The sequence below is a fragment of the Lygodium microphyllum genome, chromosome 4, assembly GCF_053477565.2.
Source record: "Lygodium microphyllum isolate KBCC chromosome 4, Lygodium_microphyllum_v1.1.10, whole genome shotgun sequence".
NCBI classification, from domain to species: domain Eukaryota; kingdom Viridiplantae; phylum Streptophyta; class Polypodiopsida; order Schizaeales; family Lygodiaceae; genus Lygodium; species Lygodium microphyllum.
The window spans coordinates 94011918-94029589 of record NC_141138.1 but is presented as its reverse complement, the minus strand read 5'-3'; the positions used below and the strand labels follow the sequence as shown (position 1 = coordinate 94029589).

Sequence of the window (17672 nt, the reverse complement as noted above, 5' to 3'; positions counted from 1 at the left end):
TGGATCGTAAACTACAACGTTTCCGCATCATCTTGGTCAGAAGATTAGGAAGCCTCCAAACAAACACACAACTATCTCCACTGACATGTTTGAAAACAATCAATCAACAGAACCAAGTGAAAAAACTGTAGTAAAGAAGCCAAGATCAGCATATATACAACTCTAAAGGCTACCTTAAACTTACCGATATTAGTCGCTTGCAATTAGGCATGAAAGCTATCCCTATTATTACTTTAGCATGATACCACAGAATGTTGTTGTTATCCAAACACTAGCACCAGTATCTATGCCTGATCAAGACACAATCCAAATGAACCTATGGCATTGCATCGATGCGTGCAACTGGCACATAATAATTAATTTTATCAATAAAACAATAGAGACATGATGATTGTTCAAATTTTGAGTTATTCACATATCCTCCATCAGCACAATCTCAATTGATGCTCTAGAATGATGCTTTAGCATAGAATAAGTATAAACACATTCAAGACACATAAAACTAGGATAGTATGCACATCCATCTTACACAGACCTAAGTAATAACAAAAGTTTGTTCTGAAATTTTTTAAGGATTGGCTAAATAGAAGTACTCATGATTCTAAATTACAAAAAATGTAGTATTATATCCAACAATTTGAAGAAGGTATGACCTCTCCGTTCTTTGTAGGCTAAGCATTTACGACCAATTCATATAGGTTCGAGTTATAGATTAACCAACATACAGAAGTTCAATCTATTGATACACTGTTAGCCATAAATGTTGCAACAATAACTAACACTAGGAAAATGGCAATATGAACTATCATCTTTCCACTTCTCCTAAGTCAGAACGGCAAAAAAGTAAAAGAGTTCAGTGCTTACTATTGTGGCAAATGCAAAAGGAAAAAAGAACACAATTGTGGTATACGTAAAGCAAAATCAACGAGACATGTTGCGACTGCAATAGCTGAACCACTGGAAGAGCCACCAGGCAGTCAAGATGATGCAGCTGGATTGATTGGAGTGCCATAATGCTTATTCTGACCCCATATACTGCCAAGACAAATGGAACAAAAATTTCATCAACACATTGTTGCATGCTTTCAGACCTAACATTTGACTTTTAAGGCATACCTATGGCCATTTCATCCACATGAGTCTTGCAATGCCCCTACTAAGTCTATATTTTCTCACAATGCAAGGGTATGTATAGTGACCTCACAAAATATTTGGCAAATCCAGATTTGATGTAGCATCCCATAAATTTATCCCAGAGATGAAAGCGGTCCATGAGTACGTTTGGATCACTTTTGGCCTTCGAGTGTTTTATAGGCTAAGCCTGGCTTTAGCACTGATTGCTAGGCTTGGTCCTTCCAAAACCTATGGCGGTTAGCATGTTTGCCAATTCAGGCAGGATTTTCCCACCGCATAACCAATCTGATAAGGACCACCCTTAGAAGGAACTCGTTACTCTGGACTCTGTTTTAGACATGGCACACTGACATGTTAGCACCTAAGCATGTAGTTTATCTATATATATCAATGAGGTAAAAGTAAATTGAACCATGAATAACAAGGGGAAAATATATAATTACAACCGATATTGTATCAAGGTTTAATACAAGTAGCACTTTGCCAGCTTTACTCTGTAGTATGTTGCAACAGAACAAGTTAAATCAACATTGCCTATCAATATAGGGTATCCCAAGATCCAGCTGCAAAATCTAGCATTTCTTGAACTGCACAAGCAGATAGACATAGCTACTTCACTATATATCATGTGAAATTACAGAGCCTCCACATTGACCCAAGAATTTGTGCGTACTAACATGTCACAACCACAATCTGGAGGTCATTCCCAGTTTCAGAGAAGCTACCCAAAGACTGGTTAATCATAGGTGTTTCTGGCTTGTTCTTTCAATCAGCAATACCATAGAAGTCACAACAGTTGCATAAAGTGCATTCGGGACTCTACGCACAACTTTCCCCACATGAGGTATGTTTTCAGTAGCTCTTTCTATGGAAAATGCCAGATCCAGGATAGCAATAGCAAATATGAGAAGATTCCAACCAACTTTCTTTGCTACTCAAGAAGTAAAATGATGGATGAATGAAGCAAACTGTCCAAAACATCATCTCTATTTGTATCAAAAATCTGCAGCAAAAGGTAGAGAACAAGTCATAAGTCTCCATGTTGCAATTTCATATGCACATGACCATGCACCATGTGGCAAAATAGCTATTGGTTATATAATGCAAACAAATTCATCTCACTCTGCTTTAAGGCAGTCAAAGATAGACAACACAAGCACATCTTCTATACAAGATACTGATAACAGACTGAGAATTGGAAATGAAAGAGAAAGAAAAAGACACCAGATTAGGTTGTGAGTAGGCCGAGCATCTTCTAGAATATCAACATGGAAGTAGTCGATTTATCCATCCAAAACAAGGATGAATACTGCCACAAGAGATCCCTTTCTCATGCTCCTTTTTAAATTTTATCCTCTTGAACTGCTTGCTCATAGATACTTTTGAAGGACTGACTTTAAATTTTAAGCTACTTGACCTCCACCCCAACTGGTATTTCACACCTTTTCAAAAGGTTGATGGTGATTTAGTTTTCTTTGATCACCACAAAACACTAAAATATCTAGGTTTTATTGATAGACTTTCCTTTCTGCTACTATTTTCTCCTCTTTTTCTTTCCTGATTGACAAATATCAAAGATATGTCTTTGACTTTAGAAAAGGCTAATCTCCAAGGAGTAGCAAGTGTAGCAGATAGCCAAAAAGTCAAAAACTAACCTACCAAAGGGGAAAATACAAGTTCACAAGCCTTGTATTATAAAGGGAGAGACTATTGATTGTTACATGAAACTGACACCTCCACAATATGGAGAACAAGTTTCCAAGTTTTTGTGTTGGGTCCTTGAGGGATATCATGATTCTTAATGCAAGAGTTTTTGCAACAATGTGTTGAGCATGAGAAAGAAAGACCCAAGATAGTTTATTTGCCTAGACACACAAACATTTTTCTTATCCAAAATGTGACATTCAAACAATGTTAAGCAAGCACCTAGGTTTTCACAATAGGCATATTGTGTGTGTTTCTGAGTAATCTACCCATTTTTTCATAGACTTCTAAGGGATGTATCAATGCAAAAAAAATTCCCAAATATTGACTGTTGAGTCTTGTAAGGGGGAAAAAATGTCATGAATGTTTTGCTAATTGAGACATAGTCCAACTTGTAAAGGAGATGCTTAAGCAATAGAAGAATTTTACTTACACCACATGCAACCTTGAGTTCTTCAAGCAATGAAGCTGGCAATGCACGAACCTGCACATGGGATAAATCTTGAGCCCTATAATTATGCATAGACATAGAGTGAGCCCATAATGACAAACTTTTGCACCATAAGCATGTGCCTTGTCTAGAAGCTAGTTGCACCTCCTCTCCTAAATTAGCAAAGAGGACCTCAACGTCCCTTAAAATAATATAATATACGCGTAGTCATTTTATGAAATCCATAGCATACAAAGAGTCCTGAAAGTCCAATGTGAGAAATTGAAAATACCATGGGGAAAATTCAGATACATACACAAGCAAGCAGTCCAACTGGGATTTCACACCGATCCCAACATATATAAGATATTCCTTAATAGGTTTGGGAAATTCGAATACATACACAAGAGAGAAATCCAACTGGAATTTCCCCCTATCCCAATATGCATTCCTGAATACTGAAATGCTAAAATACTTGAAAAACTCACACCTAAACCGATCATGCTCTTTTTCGGTGAACACAATAGCATAGTTGAGCTAGAGAGCAAGCGATGATCCGACAAAGAGGAGGCAAACAGGGAAAGAAAGTTGGAGGCTGGGTCTAAGCAGCTGCTATGGCCACCACCATTGCTACTACGGCTGCTGCTGCTACTGCGGCTACATCTCCCCAATGAAGAAGGAAATGGTGCATTGACAACTGCACCCAGGGACGGCTGATGAACAGTAGCCCACAGCCTGCTTCTTCTTCTTGTTGCTACTGATCGTGCACCTGAGAGAAGGTGACGAAGGGGAAGACGGGATGATGCCATGGCTACACCGCACATAGTCGCAAAAAGAGAGTCCCTTTTCAGTTCAAGGGCCAAGAGGAATTTTCGAGCCTCATTGACAGTGTCAAGTGATGACTCATCACACTGTCATCTAGAGCTACCGTGTCTTATTTAATGGGGGAAAGATAACCCCCTCCAAAAACTGTGTCGCATCAACAAGCGCCCAAGGAGCGTGTGGTTTTGCTAGCAATTCATTCACCCACAAACCCTTGCAAAAAAGGCAGTTTTAGCAAAAGGTTAATGGGGTTTGTAGCGACTGTCGACTCTTATTTGCCAGTTAGAGGTTGTTGGTACAGTCCAGCCACAATAGAAAAGAAACACCTCCTTTTTGTCAACCATTAATGCTCAAAATTTTGCTCTTAAAAGATTCCCTTCTCTTGGGCACAACCAAGAGGAAGCGAGGGCCCTCATAAGCTTGGGTTTGCACCGTAAGAGCTGGTGTGACCCAGCTCTTACGAGCTTCGCACACACACACACACACACACGCACACGCACACACATGCATGCCCATATGTGTGCGTGTGTTTAATATGTGTGTCTATTTGTGTGGTCCCATAAATGTATGTCCTCTCTCTCTTTCTCTCTTTCTCATTATTTTATTTTTTCTCTTTCAGAGCTACGTCGTTCCAAGGTGACCATCACAAATGGCCTCTAGTAACTCCTAAGGTTGTGTTAGAATCTGATGGGGAAGGAAATGAAAGAGAGACAAAAATAATTGAATCACTACTAAGTACCTTTCATACCCAAAAAAACAAGTTAGTGAGATTGGATCCCCTGTTCACATTGACAAGTAGGTGGGGTGGAAAGCTCCTAACACACTAATCGCAAATCAAGTTTTGGCTAACCCTACTAGCACTGACTGAGAAACCCCCTTTCCTCAAGGTCTATAATGTTTCCGCCTGAAATATTAATCGACCTTAAAAACCCCGCACATCTCGCACAAAAGCAGTGCAAAATAATCTCCCGCGTCGATTAATGTCGGTGGCTAAGTGTTCCCTCTGCACGCAATGTTAAATTCAAGCTTCGTGACGTGCAAAGAGGCCATGGCTTGAAGACCACGCTTTTCTCCACATTTCTATCAAAGACAGAGAAGCATTAGAAGCTTCTTTTGGAAGCTTCTAATTTTAAGCTTCCATAAAGCATGTTCTCCCGTACATTGCGGGTTTGTCTTAAAAACCCATTCCGTAAAGGCCGTGTCCTGCACAGAAGGAAAGATCCTGAGTAGAGAGGAGTCAATACGTGAAACTAACCCAAGAGAAAGTTATTGAATCAAATTATTTATGTCGTCAATGGCTCCCAAGAAAATGGCGAGAGGCACACATGCGGGAGTTTCTACTCCGAGTTCGCGTGTGGACAACACCCCGAACCTCAATGCCTAGGTTCTTAGAGATTGATTTCGCATGGAAAGAATGCATTTAATCATGTCTTTAATACACGTACTCGAGTTACATACATTTGGAAATTTTAAATGCAATTATCCATTCGTTTACGAAGTTAGTGCATGTCATGCCTTTGAAAAATGCTTACACTTCTGAGTTGTAATCTCCTTGAATGTATAATGCATAAATTAGAATAGGGATTATGCTAAGAAGGATGGAGCTTGTCGCATGTTACACTTATGATTTAAATCCATGGACGTGATTCGTATAAAGGTTAATCTTGGACGCCATTGAATATTGTCCAAAGAATTGCATTGCATGAAAAGGGAACCAGGAACTTACCTGTTGCATGCGAGGATGCTTGCATTTTAAGTCGGATTAAATGCTATAGGATAGATTAAGTCAATAAATAGTCCTATGACATTCACTCATGCATGAACTTCTTTATTGAGGTTGTTGCATATTAAATCATGAATTCAATACATTGGACAAAGGGTTTTTAGGTATAGTTCTTGTTGAAACTCAACATAGGTTTCTATACGAGTTAGTCCTAAATTGTCAATCATTAAATCTTGGTTCCGTTGCATCATTATAGTTTTAGCGCAAGGGAAAAGAAATGATCATTGAAATCTTTTAGCTGCATAGAAGAAAAAGTCTATGAATCGCATATTTGCATGGAATGTTATGCTTTGCAATTATCTACATCTCTTAGGAAAAGGATTTGCACCTCTTCTAAGGAAAGATCACCTCTTATCGCAAGACAATTGGATCAGTTAGGTAATTCGTTGTAAGGGTGTAACTCAAATGATGACCACTTCAATGCGCTAGGTAGAGCTAAGCCGCGTTAAAATTTTGCTTTTAGTATCGCATTGGGAAAAACCGACTTGATAAATCCGACCTCAAAGGTCCTACCCACATTCACGAAATGTTAGAGTTAGTTAGACGCCCATACAATAACGATCTAAGGTTTTTACCCTAGGGCAAATTGGCCTAATACTAGACTTCCGATTGAGTTTAGAAACCCTAGGGCCAAACCTTATCGACATAGTAAGATTAGGGTTGGGCTAGGTCAAGAAGACTCCCAAACCCTACATCTTGACCAAGGTATCCTTGACCAAGGAATACCGTGCGAGGGGAGAAATAACCCCGTAAGCCAGGTGTGACACCTATGTAACAAGTTGCAACATCGCAGGATGTTATGTTTAAATCACAAAGTAGAATTGCCACTCCTTGGAACAAGGTTGGCAAGTCTAAGTGCAAGTCTAACTTGCAAAAAGGATGAGTGGTCATCCCGCTACATCACCCTTCCGTGGGTTGATTTGCCAAGTCAAGGAAGTTATGTATTGCCTAGCAAGAAATTGACCGATCAAGTTGGGGCGACAAGGTTGCCCATGAAATTGTTGACCTTAATATAAGAAGAACCTAAGGTGTTTGTTAATTGGGTTAATAGGGTATAAACCCTAATCCAAGGTTAAAAGGGCAAACAAGCAACGAGACCCTTGGGGATCTTGCCAAGTCGCAATTGATCCTGGATCGAATGTTGGATGCATTCGGAGAGAAGGATTCATACCTTAGCAGTTGGCCAAACAAACAACCACTGGATTGACTGTGTTTGTACAGTTAGAAGTACTAATTGTACTTCTTTGCTCAAGGAATCTAATGCTGGAAAATAATTAATGCCTTAGGTTGAAAGCTTGGAGGGAGAGGTAGCATCAGTTACCCCCGACTATCTGCCTAACCCTAACCAAGGGGGTTTTTAGCCGCGCCGAGTACGTGGACTAAACCCGTCGCGAGAGGTCTCTTCGTGGGTGCTACTTGGAGCAGGAGGACGCTTGGGTGCCAGGGGGGCTCTGGCCATAAATCCCTTGCCTCCGAGTCCTGCATTAGAGGCCGACGTGACTCTGGATTGGATCTCGAGGTCCGCATACTAGTCTACGGGCGGAAACATGGATTAGTAATCCCTGAGGATTGCTGGATTGGATTATGGATAGCCTTCGGGCTAGATTATTATGATGTATTCCAAAGACTGATTAATAAGATCAATTGTTAAAAAGGAACTTGTTTGACATTGTTTTTCTATGTCAGTGCTTAAGTTACGTGAAGGAACCGGTGGATAATTGGCTAATTAAGGAAGCTATTTTTGCGTGTTAAACTAAGTGTGATAGGTAATCAGATAACTAAAGCAACCCTAAGGAAAGTGCGGTGGATGTGGCCATGGGTCCGTCCTATGGATGGGTGGTCCCGGTTGGCTGGGAACTTTTCTCAATAGAATCGATAGCAAGGTAACAATGACCTAGAATCTAGGAAGCTAGAAACCCGATTTATGCTATTTTAGGGGAACGGAATGGGACTATGCCTTATGGGTAGAGAGGTCAAGCTTTGCATCCCTCTCCTTTCCCATTCTCCTTGAACCAAGTGCAGCATGAATCCGCTTCGACCCTGACGTTTCTGCGTAAAGTAGTTCGCATGGAATTCGACGCTAGCTACTGTTCTAGGAATTTGACTACTAGGAAAACCCTGATTCAGGTTGGTCCTAAGTGGGAACGGCCGGAATGCTTCCGCTTCGTGGCAGACTCGGGAAGACCTAGATCGCAAGCCCCGTGACATTTCGTGGGAGTGCCGAGCGGCGCTTTCTCGACTCTCTTCCCGATGGGCTGCTAAGGCGTACCAGGCGGCGCTTTCTGGGCTCTCTTTCTGATGGGCTGTTAAGGCGTGTCCTACAAGTGAATAGGTGGACACGTTACAGTTGGTTCAGAGCAAACCAATGAGGATCTAATAATTTTATGGAAAGTTAATGAGGGAAAATAGAGCAAACGTTACTGTTAAGAACATTTCCTTACTTACTCAATGCTGGCTTGCAGAGTCGCGAAGCATGGAACAAATTCTTGGTGTTCCAGGTTATGTTTACTGCGATGCGTGCTTCGACTTATCGAGGAAGGCTCAATACGATGAATATCCTAGATGGAGGCTCAATATGATGAATATCCTAGACCGCATCTACAATTCTTCACCTCTATACGTGGAACGAAGATGGACGGGTGATTTAGGAATTTATTACATACCTGCCCACCGACTTGGGTACCTTCGGACCAACTTGAAGAGAATCAAGTGGATGGAAGACTTAAAGATCGTGAAGTTTTTCATCTTTGTTGAGGCTCACGCAAACGCAACCCTACATGTCAGCAAACGAAAGGTCAAGCAGAATGCTTATGTGTACGAGGAAGTAACTCAAGTAATCCCTACACAGAATCAAGGTATTGGGACGTTACGAGAAGAACGGGTATCAAAGGAAAGGATACCCTATTCTTCCTATGACCTATCGATTCCTGAAAATCCATGACCCCAATCCATACTATTACTCAGTTCCCGTAGCTGAATGTAACACAATCTTATTCTCCCCGAATTAATGTATCAGCTTGTTCCATCTTCCCAAAAAAAAGATTGTACTCGAAAGGGCTATGCCCATATGAATGAAATAAGACTTCTTTTTATCAATGATTGTCTTGACTGTGAGTATTGGTAAAGAAGTTAAGTGATTAGGTCACTTGGCTAAAAGCTAAACTGGGCATGTAATGTAATGTGAGAATCGCTTAGCGAGTTTTTAACATAAAGAATTTCAATGCCCAGGCACAACCTCAAGTGCAGATTCGTAGTCCGACCCCTACACCAAGTACGGCCGTGATTCAGGAGAAGAAGTTTCTTCTCAAGCAAATCAAGTCACCAGAATTTTATGGTAAGGGAAGGACCGTCCAAACTGATGCCGAGATATGGATCGAATCCATGGAGGATTATTTCGAAGGAGCAAGTACTGCACCCGCTAACCAGGCTATGCCCGCCAAGTTGAAGCTTACCGGCGAAGCAAGACTTTGGTGGAAGCAATGGTGTAGAGACCAAGGGATCTTGGAAGGGTCAGTTACTTGGGAAAAGCTTAAAAGAGCTGTGCATGGAAGATGTCTACCACCTGCCTACCGCACGCAGAAGATGAATGAGTTCTATGAACTGAAGCAGCTTGGTCTATCTCTTGATGCTTATTATTCAAAGTTCATCTCTCTTTTGAAGTATGCGCCACAAATGGATATGACACAACAAGTGTCGAAGTTTTGTGCTGGATTAAACCCACCTATAAACACCCGCCTCGAATCAATGCGCCCAACAGATCTACAGGATGCGCTCATTCGAACTGCACCCATAATTCAGGAAGTGCAAACCAGGCCAAGAAATAACAAGACTTGGTCTTACAAGGATCAAAACAAAGGAGTGTATAGGTCCCAGGCGAAGAGAGCGCAAGGTCAAAACCATGGACAAAGGAAGAAAGCTAGGACCAACGCTGTCAATAATTTCGTTCCTGCCCAAGGTAATGGCCGCAATCTCCATTGCTTCCATTGCAACGAGCCTAGTTATTTTAAAAGGCAGTGTCCCAAGCTTGGCGGAGGACAACGTCAAGGACCATCCCAAGAAACCACCCATGGCCAAGGAGCCGCCACCTGGGCCAGAGGGAGGACCGCCAGTGTTGCCAACAAGGAGCTGTGCGATGAAGAAGACCCAACCATGGAAGCTGACTTTGAGAGGGCAACAATTCATGCCACCTTCACAAGAAAGGCCCGAATCGCCAATTTTCAGTGATTCAAACTCCATCGGATTACCAAGGTAAAAGCTTTAAGACTTTGATTGATTGTGGAAGTACACATTCCTTTATCTCACCAGTCTGTGCAAGAAGATTAGGAATAGCCACAAAAGATGCACCTACCTTGCTTGTGGAATCAGCAAATGGTCGTGAGGTCACTTGTACCAGGTAAACTGCTAAGGTGGAATTCCTACTGGGTGGAAAGTCGACTTCGGTCAGATTCAGGGTTATGAACCTAGGTATCCACGAGTGTTTGCTTAGAATGGATTGTCTTAAACATAATGATGCCCACATGCATTATGGAAAGGGCCAAATTTCCTTTCAAAATTCTGAAAGGGAACGGGTCACAACTCAAGGAGAGACTGGGAAGCCAAAAATTCAATTGGCCAAAGCATCTCAGATAATAAAGGGAGTTAGAAAGGGACTACCTGTCTATTTGATTAAGCTTAATGAGCTAGATCAGAATCAGGAGTGTAGGGAAGAACCTTCTTGGCTAAAGGAGTACGCAGATGTATTTCCTGAAGAGCTGACAGAACTTCCTCCTCAAAGGGAAGTCGATCACGAAATCAAGCTAGCGCCAGGAGCTGCACCAATTGCAAAGAGACCTTATAGAATGTCCATCCCGGAAGCGATTGAGCTAAAGGAGCAACTCTAGACCAAGGCTACATCTGTCCTAGCAGTTCACCATGGGGAGCTCCAGTGCTATTCCAGAAGAAGAAAGATGGAATGCTTCGACTATGTATTGATTACAAAGGGTTGAATCAATCAATCATTAAGAACAAATATCCTATCCCAAGAATAGATGAACTTCTTGATCGTCTTCAAGGAGCGAAGATCTTCTCCAAGGTTGATCTCAGGTCTAGATATTATCAGATAAGGATCAAGGAAGAAGATATCCCAAAGACAGCATTCAGCACAAGGTATGGGCACTTTGAGTTCCTAGTCATGTCATTCGGACTAACAAATGCTCTTGCTACCTTCAACAAGCTAATGCAGGATATTTTTAGGCCATATCTTGATGACTTCGTACTTGTCTTGTTTGACAATACTCTAGTCTGTTCCACATAGGAAGAAGATCATGAACCCCAGCTATGCATTGTCCTTGAGACAATGAGAGCACACAAGCTTTATGCCAAGAAGAAGAAGTGTGTATTTTTCAAGTGACAGATTGAATATCTGGGATTCATTGTATCAGCGGAAGGAATTTCAATGGATCTGGCCAAGGTCAGAGACGTTCTGGAGTGGCCAACGCCAACAACTATCAAAGAAATACGCAGTTTTCTTGGATTGACAGGATGGTACAGGGTCTTTATCAAAAACTATGCCTTGATAGCAACACCTCTGACCGATCTACTAAAGAAGCAAACATCAATTGTATGGTCAACTGCTAAACAATCCAGCTTTGACAAACTAAAGCAAAGCTTGGTATCAGCACCTATCCTAAAACTTCTAGATCTTAGCAAGGAATTTGAAGTAATAACTGATGCTAGCACACTTGCCTTAGGATGTGTGCTTATGAAAGAAGGTCATCTTGTAGCATACTCTTCAAGGAAACTGAAGAGCCATGAAAGGAATTATGCTACCCATGATCTGGAGCTGTTAGCTATCGTCCATGCTCTCAAGATTTGGAGACACTACTTACTGGGTAACAGGTTTACCCTAGTGATGGATCATAAAAGTCTCAAATGGATCAACATGAGGCAACGTTGATGGATTGAAGTGCTGGAGGAATACGATTTTGAAATCGAATAACGGCATGAAAGGAGAATGTGGTTGCCGATGCACTCAGTCTCGCAAGGCATTCCTGAATTCTCTGATTTTACAAGATCCATCAACAGCAAGATCTCTAGCCACAAAAGTATCCATGCCAAACAACCCAATCCTTGAGCTAGCTAAAGAAGAGGCATGCCATGATCCAACCTATTAGAAATTGCTAAGGGATATCCCCATCAAGGATCAGGACCCGAAGCTACAGACAAAGTATCTAGAATTCTCTATCAATAGTGGACTTGTCTACTATAAAACGAGATTATGTATACTGGCAACCCAGTCACTCAAGCAGAAGATACTTTGGGAAGCTCATGACTCCCCTTTCTCAGAACATCCTGGCTATGCCAAGACCCTCAATGCAGTCAAAAAGAGCTATTATTGGGAGAGGCTTAAAGGTGACATTCTCAAATATGTCACTAAATGTTTTTCTTGTCAACGCATTAAGGCTTAACATGTCAAAATGCCAAGGAAATTACAACCACTTGACATTCCCCAAATGAAATGGGAATTCATTAGTATGGATTTTGTTCTTGGCCTACCCCAAGTTCAGGGAGGGTACAACTCCATTATGGTTGTGGTTGATATGCTCACCAAGGTTGCACATCTTATTCCTGTTAAGACAAACTATAAATCCTTAGACATCACAAGGTTATTCATCAAGGAGATATTCAAACTACATGGGTTGCCCAGAAGAATCATTAGTGATCGTGATTCTCTCTTCACATCGCACTTCTGGAGGGCTATCTTCGAAGCCATTGGGACTCAACTCTGTTTCAGTACAGCTTACCATCCCCAAACCAATGGTCAAACGGAGCGAGTCAACCAAGTCATTGAGGATATGCTAAGGGCACATTGCTGCCACGAGCCCAAAAAGTGGATTCAAGATCTGCCCCACTGGTTGAGTTTGTCTACAATGCTTCCTACCAACAAAGTATTCAGATGACCCCTTTTCAAGCATTGTATGGGCACAACTATCATAGTCCTTTAAACTTTTCGGATCCAACCCTGAGGGTTGAAGCTTCACGATAGATGCTGGAAGATATGGATGACCAAATCAAGCCAATAAGATAGGACATCAAAGCTGCCAAGGATAGACAGAAGGCTTACGCGAACTTGAAACGGCAAGATAGATCCTTCGTTGAAGGAGATATGGTCTTCATTCATGTACGTCCAAAGAAGAGTTCCCTATCCTTGGGTGAATGTAAAAAGCTAAGTCCAAGGTATTGTGGATCCTACAAGATCCTCAAGTGCCTAGGACCTAATGCCTATAGACTGCAACACCCTGAGAACCGTAAAGTTCATAATGTATTCCATATCAATCTATTGAAAAAGTATGTACCTAACCCTAGTCACGTACTTGACGATCAACAAGTTGTAATGCCTAGCCAAGGAGTCCTTGAGCTACGGCCTGACAGGATCTTAGATGTTAGGGAGAGGCATTTGAGATCCAGAACCTTGAGAGAATACCTCGTCTAGTGGAAAGATTATCCTGAAGAGGATGCCACTTGGATGGATGAAAGTACTCTCAACCAATAATACCCCCAGCTCTTCTCGAGATGAGGACATCTCGATTCCTCTAAGGGGGAGAGAATGTAATGTTTCCTCCTAAAATATTAATCGACCTTAAAAACCCCGCACATCTTACGCAAAAGCAGTGCAAAATAATCTCCCACGTCGATTAATGTCGGTGGCTAAGTGTTCCCTCCACGCGCAATGTTAAATTCCAGCTCCATGACGTGCAAAGAGGCCGTGGCTTGAAGACCGCAAGCCCGCGTGAGAACACCTCTTCTAGAAGAAAAGAGGGATAATGGTTAAAATTTTGACAATTTTTTTTAATAATCCCCTCCCCCCTCAGTCAATGCATGGCAGGGGGAGAGGGAGTGTGAGGGGAGTGGTGTAGCGGTAGAGTGCATGGGGGAGGGGAGGAGGCATGCAAGCAATCCACTGTGTGGACACACCCCCTTCAAAGCCTATAATGCTCCCCCCTTCGATCTTGGGGAGGAGGGAGGGAGCGTCGTGTTGAGAGAGGAACATGGAGCTCATGTGTTGGCCACCATCGCCGTCCTATTGTCATGGAGAGCCTCCACGTTGCCACGCTGCGGCCGCCTGCCCCATCCCATCGGCGTCATCATAAACATCACCCTTATCTTCTTCGTGGTCCTCCCCATAATCATGCTTTTCTCCACGTTTCTGTCAGAGACAGAGAAGCATTGGAAGCTTCTAATTTTAAGCTTCCATAAAGCCTGTTCTCCCGTACATTGCGGGTTTGTCTTAAAACCCCATTCCGTAAAGGCCATGTCCTGTGCAGAAGGAAAGATCCGGGGTAGAGAGGAGGCGATACGCGAAAGTAACCCAAGAGAAAGTTGTTGAATCAAATTATTTACGTCGTCAATGGCTCCCAAGAAAATGGTTGCACTTCCGAGTTGCAATCTCCTTGAATGTATAATGCATAAATTAGAAGAGGGATTTTGCTAAGAAGGATGGAGCTTGTCGCATGTTGCACTTATGATTTATATCCATGGACGTGGTTCATATAAAGGTTAATCTTAGACGCCATTGAATTTTGTCCAAAGAATTGCATTGCATGAAAAGGGAACCAGGAACTTACCTGTTGCATGCGAGGATGCTTGTATTTTAAGTCGAGTTAAATGCTGTAGGATAGATTAAGTCAATAAATAGTCCTATGACATTCACTCATGCATAAACTTCTTTATCGAGGTTGTTGCATATTAAATCATGAATTCAATACATTGGACAAAGGGTTTTTAGGTATAGTTCTTGTTGAAACTCAACATAGGTTTCTATACGAGTTAGTCCTAAATTGTCAATCATTAAAGCTTGGTTTCGTTGCATCATTATAGTTTTAGCACAAGGGAAAAGAAATGATCATTGAAATATTTTAGCTGCATAGAAGGAAAAGTCTATGAATCACATATGTGCATGGAATGTTATGTTTTGCAATTATCTACATCTCTTAGGAAAAGGATTTGCACCTCTTCTAAGGAAAGATCACCTCTTGTCGCAAGACAATTGGATCAGTTAGGTAATTTGCTGTAAGGGTGTAACTCAAATGATGACCACTTCAATGCGCTAGGTAGAGCTAAGCCGCGTTAAAATTCTACTTAGTATCGCACTCGAAAAAACCGACTTGATAATTCTGACCTCAAAGTCCTACCCACATTCACGGAATGTTAGGGTTAGTTAGACGCCCATACAATAACGATCTAGGGTTTTTACCCTAGGGCAAATTGGCCTAATACTAGACTTCCGATTGAGTTTAGAAACCCTAGGGCCAAACGTTATCGGCCTAGTAAGGTTAGGGTTGGGCTAGGTCAAGAAGACTCCCAAACCCTACATCTTAACCAAGGTATCCTTGACCAAGGAATACTGTGCGAGGGGAGAAATAACCCCATAAGCCAGGTGTGACACCTATGCAACAAGTTGCAACATCGCAGGATGTTGTGTTTAAATCATAAAGTAGAATTGCCACTCCTTGGAACAAGGTTGGCGAGTCTAAGTGCAAGTCTAACTTGCAAAAAGGATGAGTGTTCTTCCCGCTACATCACCCTTCCGTGGGTTGATTTGCCAAGTCAAGGAAGTTATGTATTGCCTAGCAAGAAATTGACCGATCAAGTTGGGGCGACAAGGTTGTTGACCTTAATATAAAGAGACCTAAGGTGTTTGTTAATTGGGTTAATAGGGTATAAACTCTAACCCAAGGTTAAAAGGGTAAACAAGCAACGAAACCCTTGGGGATCTTGCCAAGTCGCAATTGATCCCGAATCAAATGCTGGATGCATTCGGAGAGAAGGATTCACACCTTAGCAGTTGGCCAAACAAACGACCACTGGATTGACTGTGTTTGTATAGTTATAGGAGCACCGTTTGTACTTCTTTGCCCAAGGAATCTAATGCTGAAAAATAACTAATGCTTCAGGTTGAAAGCCTAGAATCTAATGCTGAAAAATAACTAATGCTTCAGGTTGAAAGCCTGGAGGGAGAGGCATCATCAGTTACCCTCAACTGTCTGCCTGACCCTAACCAAGCGGGTTGTTAGCCGCACCGAGTACGTGGACTGAACCCGCTGCGAGAGGTCTCTCCGTGGGTGCTACTTGGAGCAAGAGGACGCTTGGGTACCAGTGGGGACTCTGGCCATAAATCCCTTGCCTCCGAGTCCTGTACAAGAGGCCGATGTGACTCGGGATTGGATCTCGAGGCCCGCATACTAGTCTACGGGTGGAAACTTGGATTAGTAATCCCTGAGGATTGTTGGATTGCCTTCGAGTAGATTATGGATAGCCTTCTGGCTGGATTATTATGATGTATTCCAAAGACTGATTAATAAGATCAATTGTTGAAAAGGAACTTGTTTGACATTGTTTTTCTATGTTAGTGCTTAAGTTACGTGAAGGAACTAGTGGATAATTGGCTAATTAAGAAAGCTGTTTTTGCGTGTCAAACTAAGTGTGATAGATAATTAGATAACTAAAGAAACCCTGAGGAAAGTGCAGTGGATGTGGCCATGGATCCGTCCTATGGATGGGTGGTCCCGGTTGGCCGGGAACTTTTCTCAACGGAATCGATAGCAAGGTAACAATGACCTAGAATCTAGGAAGCTAGAAACCCGATTTATGCTGTTTTAGGGGAACGGAATGGGACTATGCCTTATGGGCAGAGAGGTCGAGCTTTGCATCCCTCTCCTTTCCCATTCTCCTTGAACCAAGTGCAGCATGAATCCACTTCGACCCTGACGTTTCTGCGTAAAGTAGTTCGCCTGGGGTTCAACACTTGGATTATGCTTCTCCATGATCATATTTGATGTACAGTGGTTTAAAGTGGTATTGAGAAGGAGCTGGGGCAACTATTTAGTGAGGTCCATCTAGATTTCTAGAGGTAGATTTTGAGAAAAGATGGAATGATCTATGCAATATGTTTGTCTTAACGGGTCATTGTGAACAAGTGCATGACCTTTTTTGTTAATTTTTCCATGACACAAAACAATCACAAATGTTGATTCTCTCTTTTATGTGATATTGAACAAGTAATCTTCTATCCAAATATGTTGACAATGTAAGCATGTGAATCCTCCTTATACTAGAGGGGATAAGGATAGCTAAGTGTGAATGGTCCTAAGGGAAAGGGAAAACCCTAACCCTTGCCATCTAGGGCTGTATAAATAGCCAATTGGTCTACATCAATTGATGAGTAAGAGTGATCCAAGTTGTACTTTCATGAGCAACTTAATATGCAAGACTTGTTCTTGTACTTTTGAGCTCTTCTCTCCCTCTTGTGCACATCTCAATGCTGCTTCACTCTGATTTTCCACATGGTATCAGAGCCATCTCTCATCTCCTTAGCTTCCTTTAGCATCATCTATTCTCACTAAGTGCACATGAGCCTTCATCTTCTTCATCATATTCTTCCCTTCCATAGCTGCCTGCCATACCCTCTATTAGAGGACCTGGGGAGAGCAAAAGAGAGTATTTCAACTCAATATCTCTTCTGAATATATCTTCCCCAACTCAATTCGTAGTAGCATGGCACATAAAACCCTAACATTGTGGTCATAGAAGCATGGCATTGCCAGATTTGGCACAGTTTTAGGCAGCAACCTACTTCAAGCTGAACCACAGGCAGCAGAGGGCATAATCCTTTTAGCAACCATAAGTCTTTGTTAGTCCCCCCAAGTGTGCTATCTCCACCTAAGAGGGTTTGGCAAAAATCTTTCCTTGCTGCTCACACAGAGCAAAACCCTAATTGTGTACCCTATGGCAGCCATAACCACAAGCTTAAAAGTTTGACTT

General features: G+C 42.0%; 1 protein-coding gene across 2 annotated transcripts; it reads right to left on the bottom strand.

Moving 5' to 3' along the window:
- Nucleotides 1–1436: 1436 nt before the first annotated feature.
- On the bottom strand, nucleotides 1437–4233 carry LOC148037337 (uncharacterized). 2 transcript variants are annotated; one of them, XR_015690784.1, is made up of 3 exons: nucleotides 3759–4233; nucleotides 3272–3322; nucleotides 1437–2137 (listed from the first exon to the last, which is right to left on the bottom strand). XR_015690784.1 is itself a non-coding variant. In XM_087677288.1 (2 exons), the coding sequence occupies exons 1-2, from the start codon at nucleotides 4090–4092 to the stop codon at nucleotides 2130–2132; spliced, it is 342 nt and encodes a 113-aa protein (XP_087533414.1). In that variant the 5' UTR covers nucleotides 4093–4233; the 3' UTR covers nucleotides 1437–2129. The 2 variants fall into 2 exon arrangements, 1 of the variants encoding a protein (XP_087533414.1); XM_087677288.1 differs by lacking the exon at nucleotides 3272–3322.
- Nucleotides 4234–17672: the final 13439 nt, after the last annotated feature.

What these genes read in the sequence shown, in the direction of transcription:
- LOC148037337 (XM_087677288.1), bottom strand. Translation starts at nt 4,092, where the DNA reads ATGTGCGGTGTAGCCATGGCATCATCCCGTCTTCCCCTTCGTCACCTT.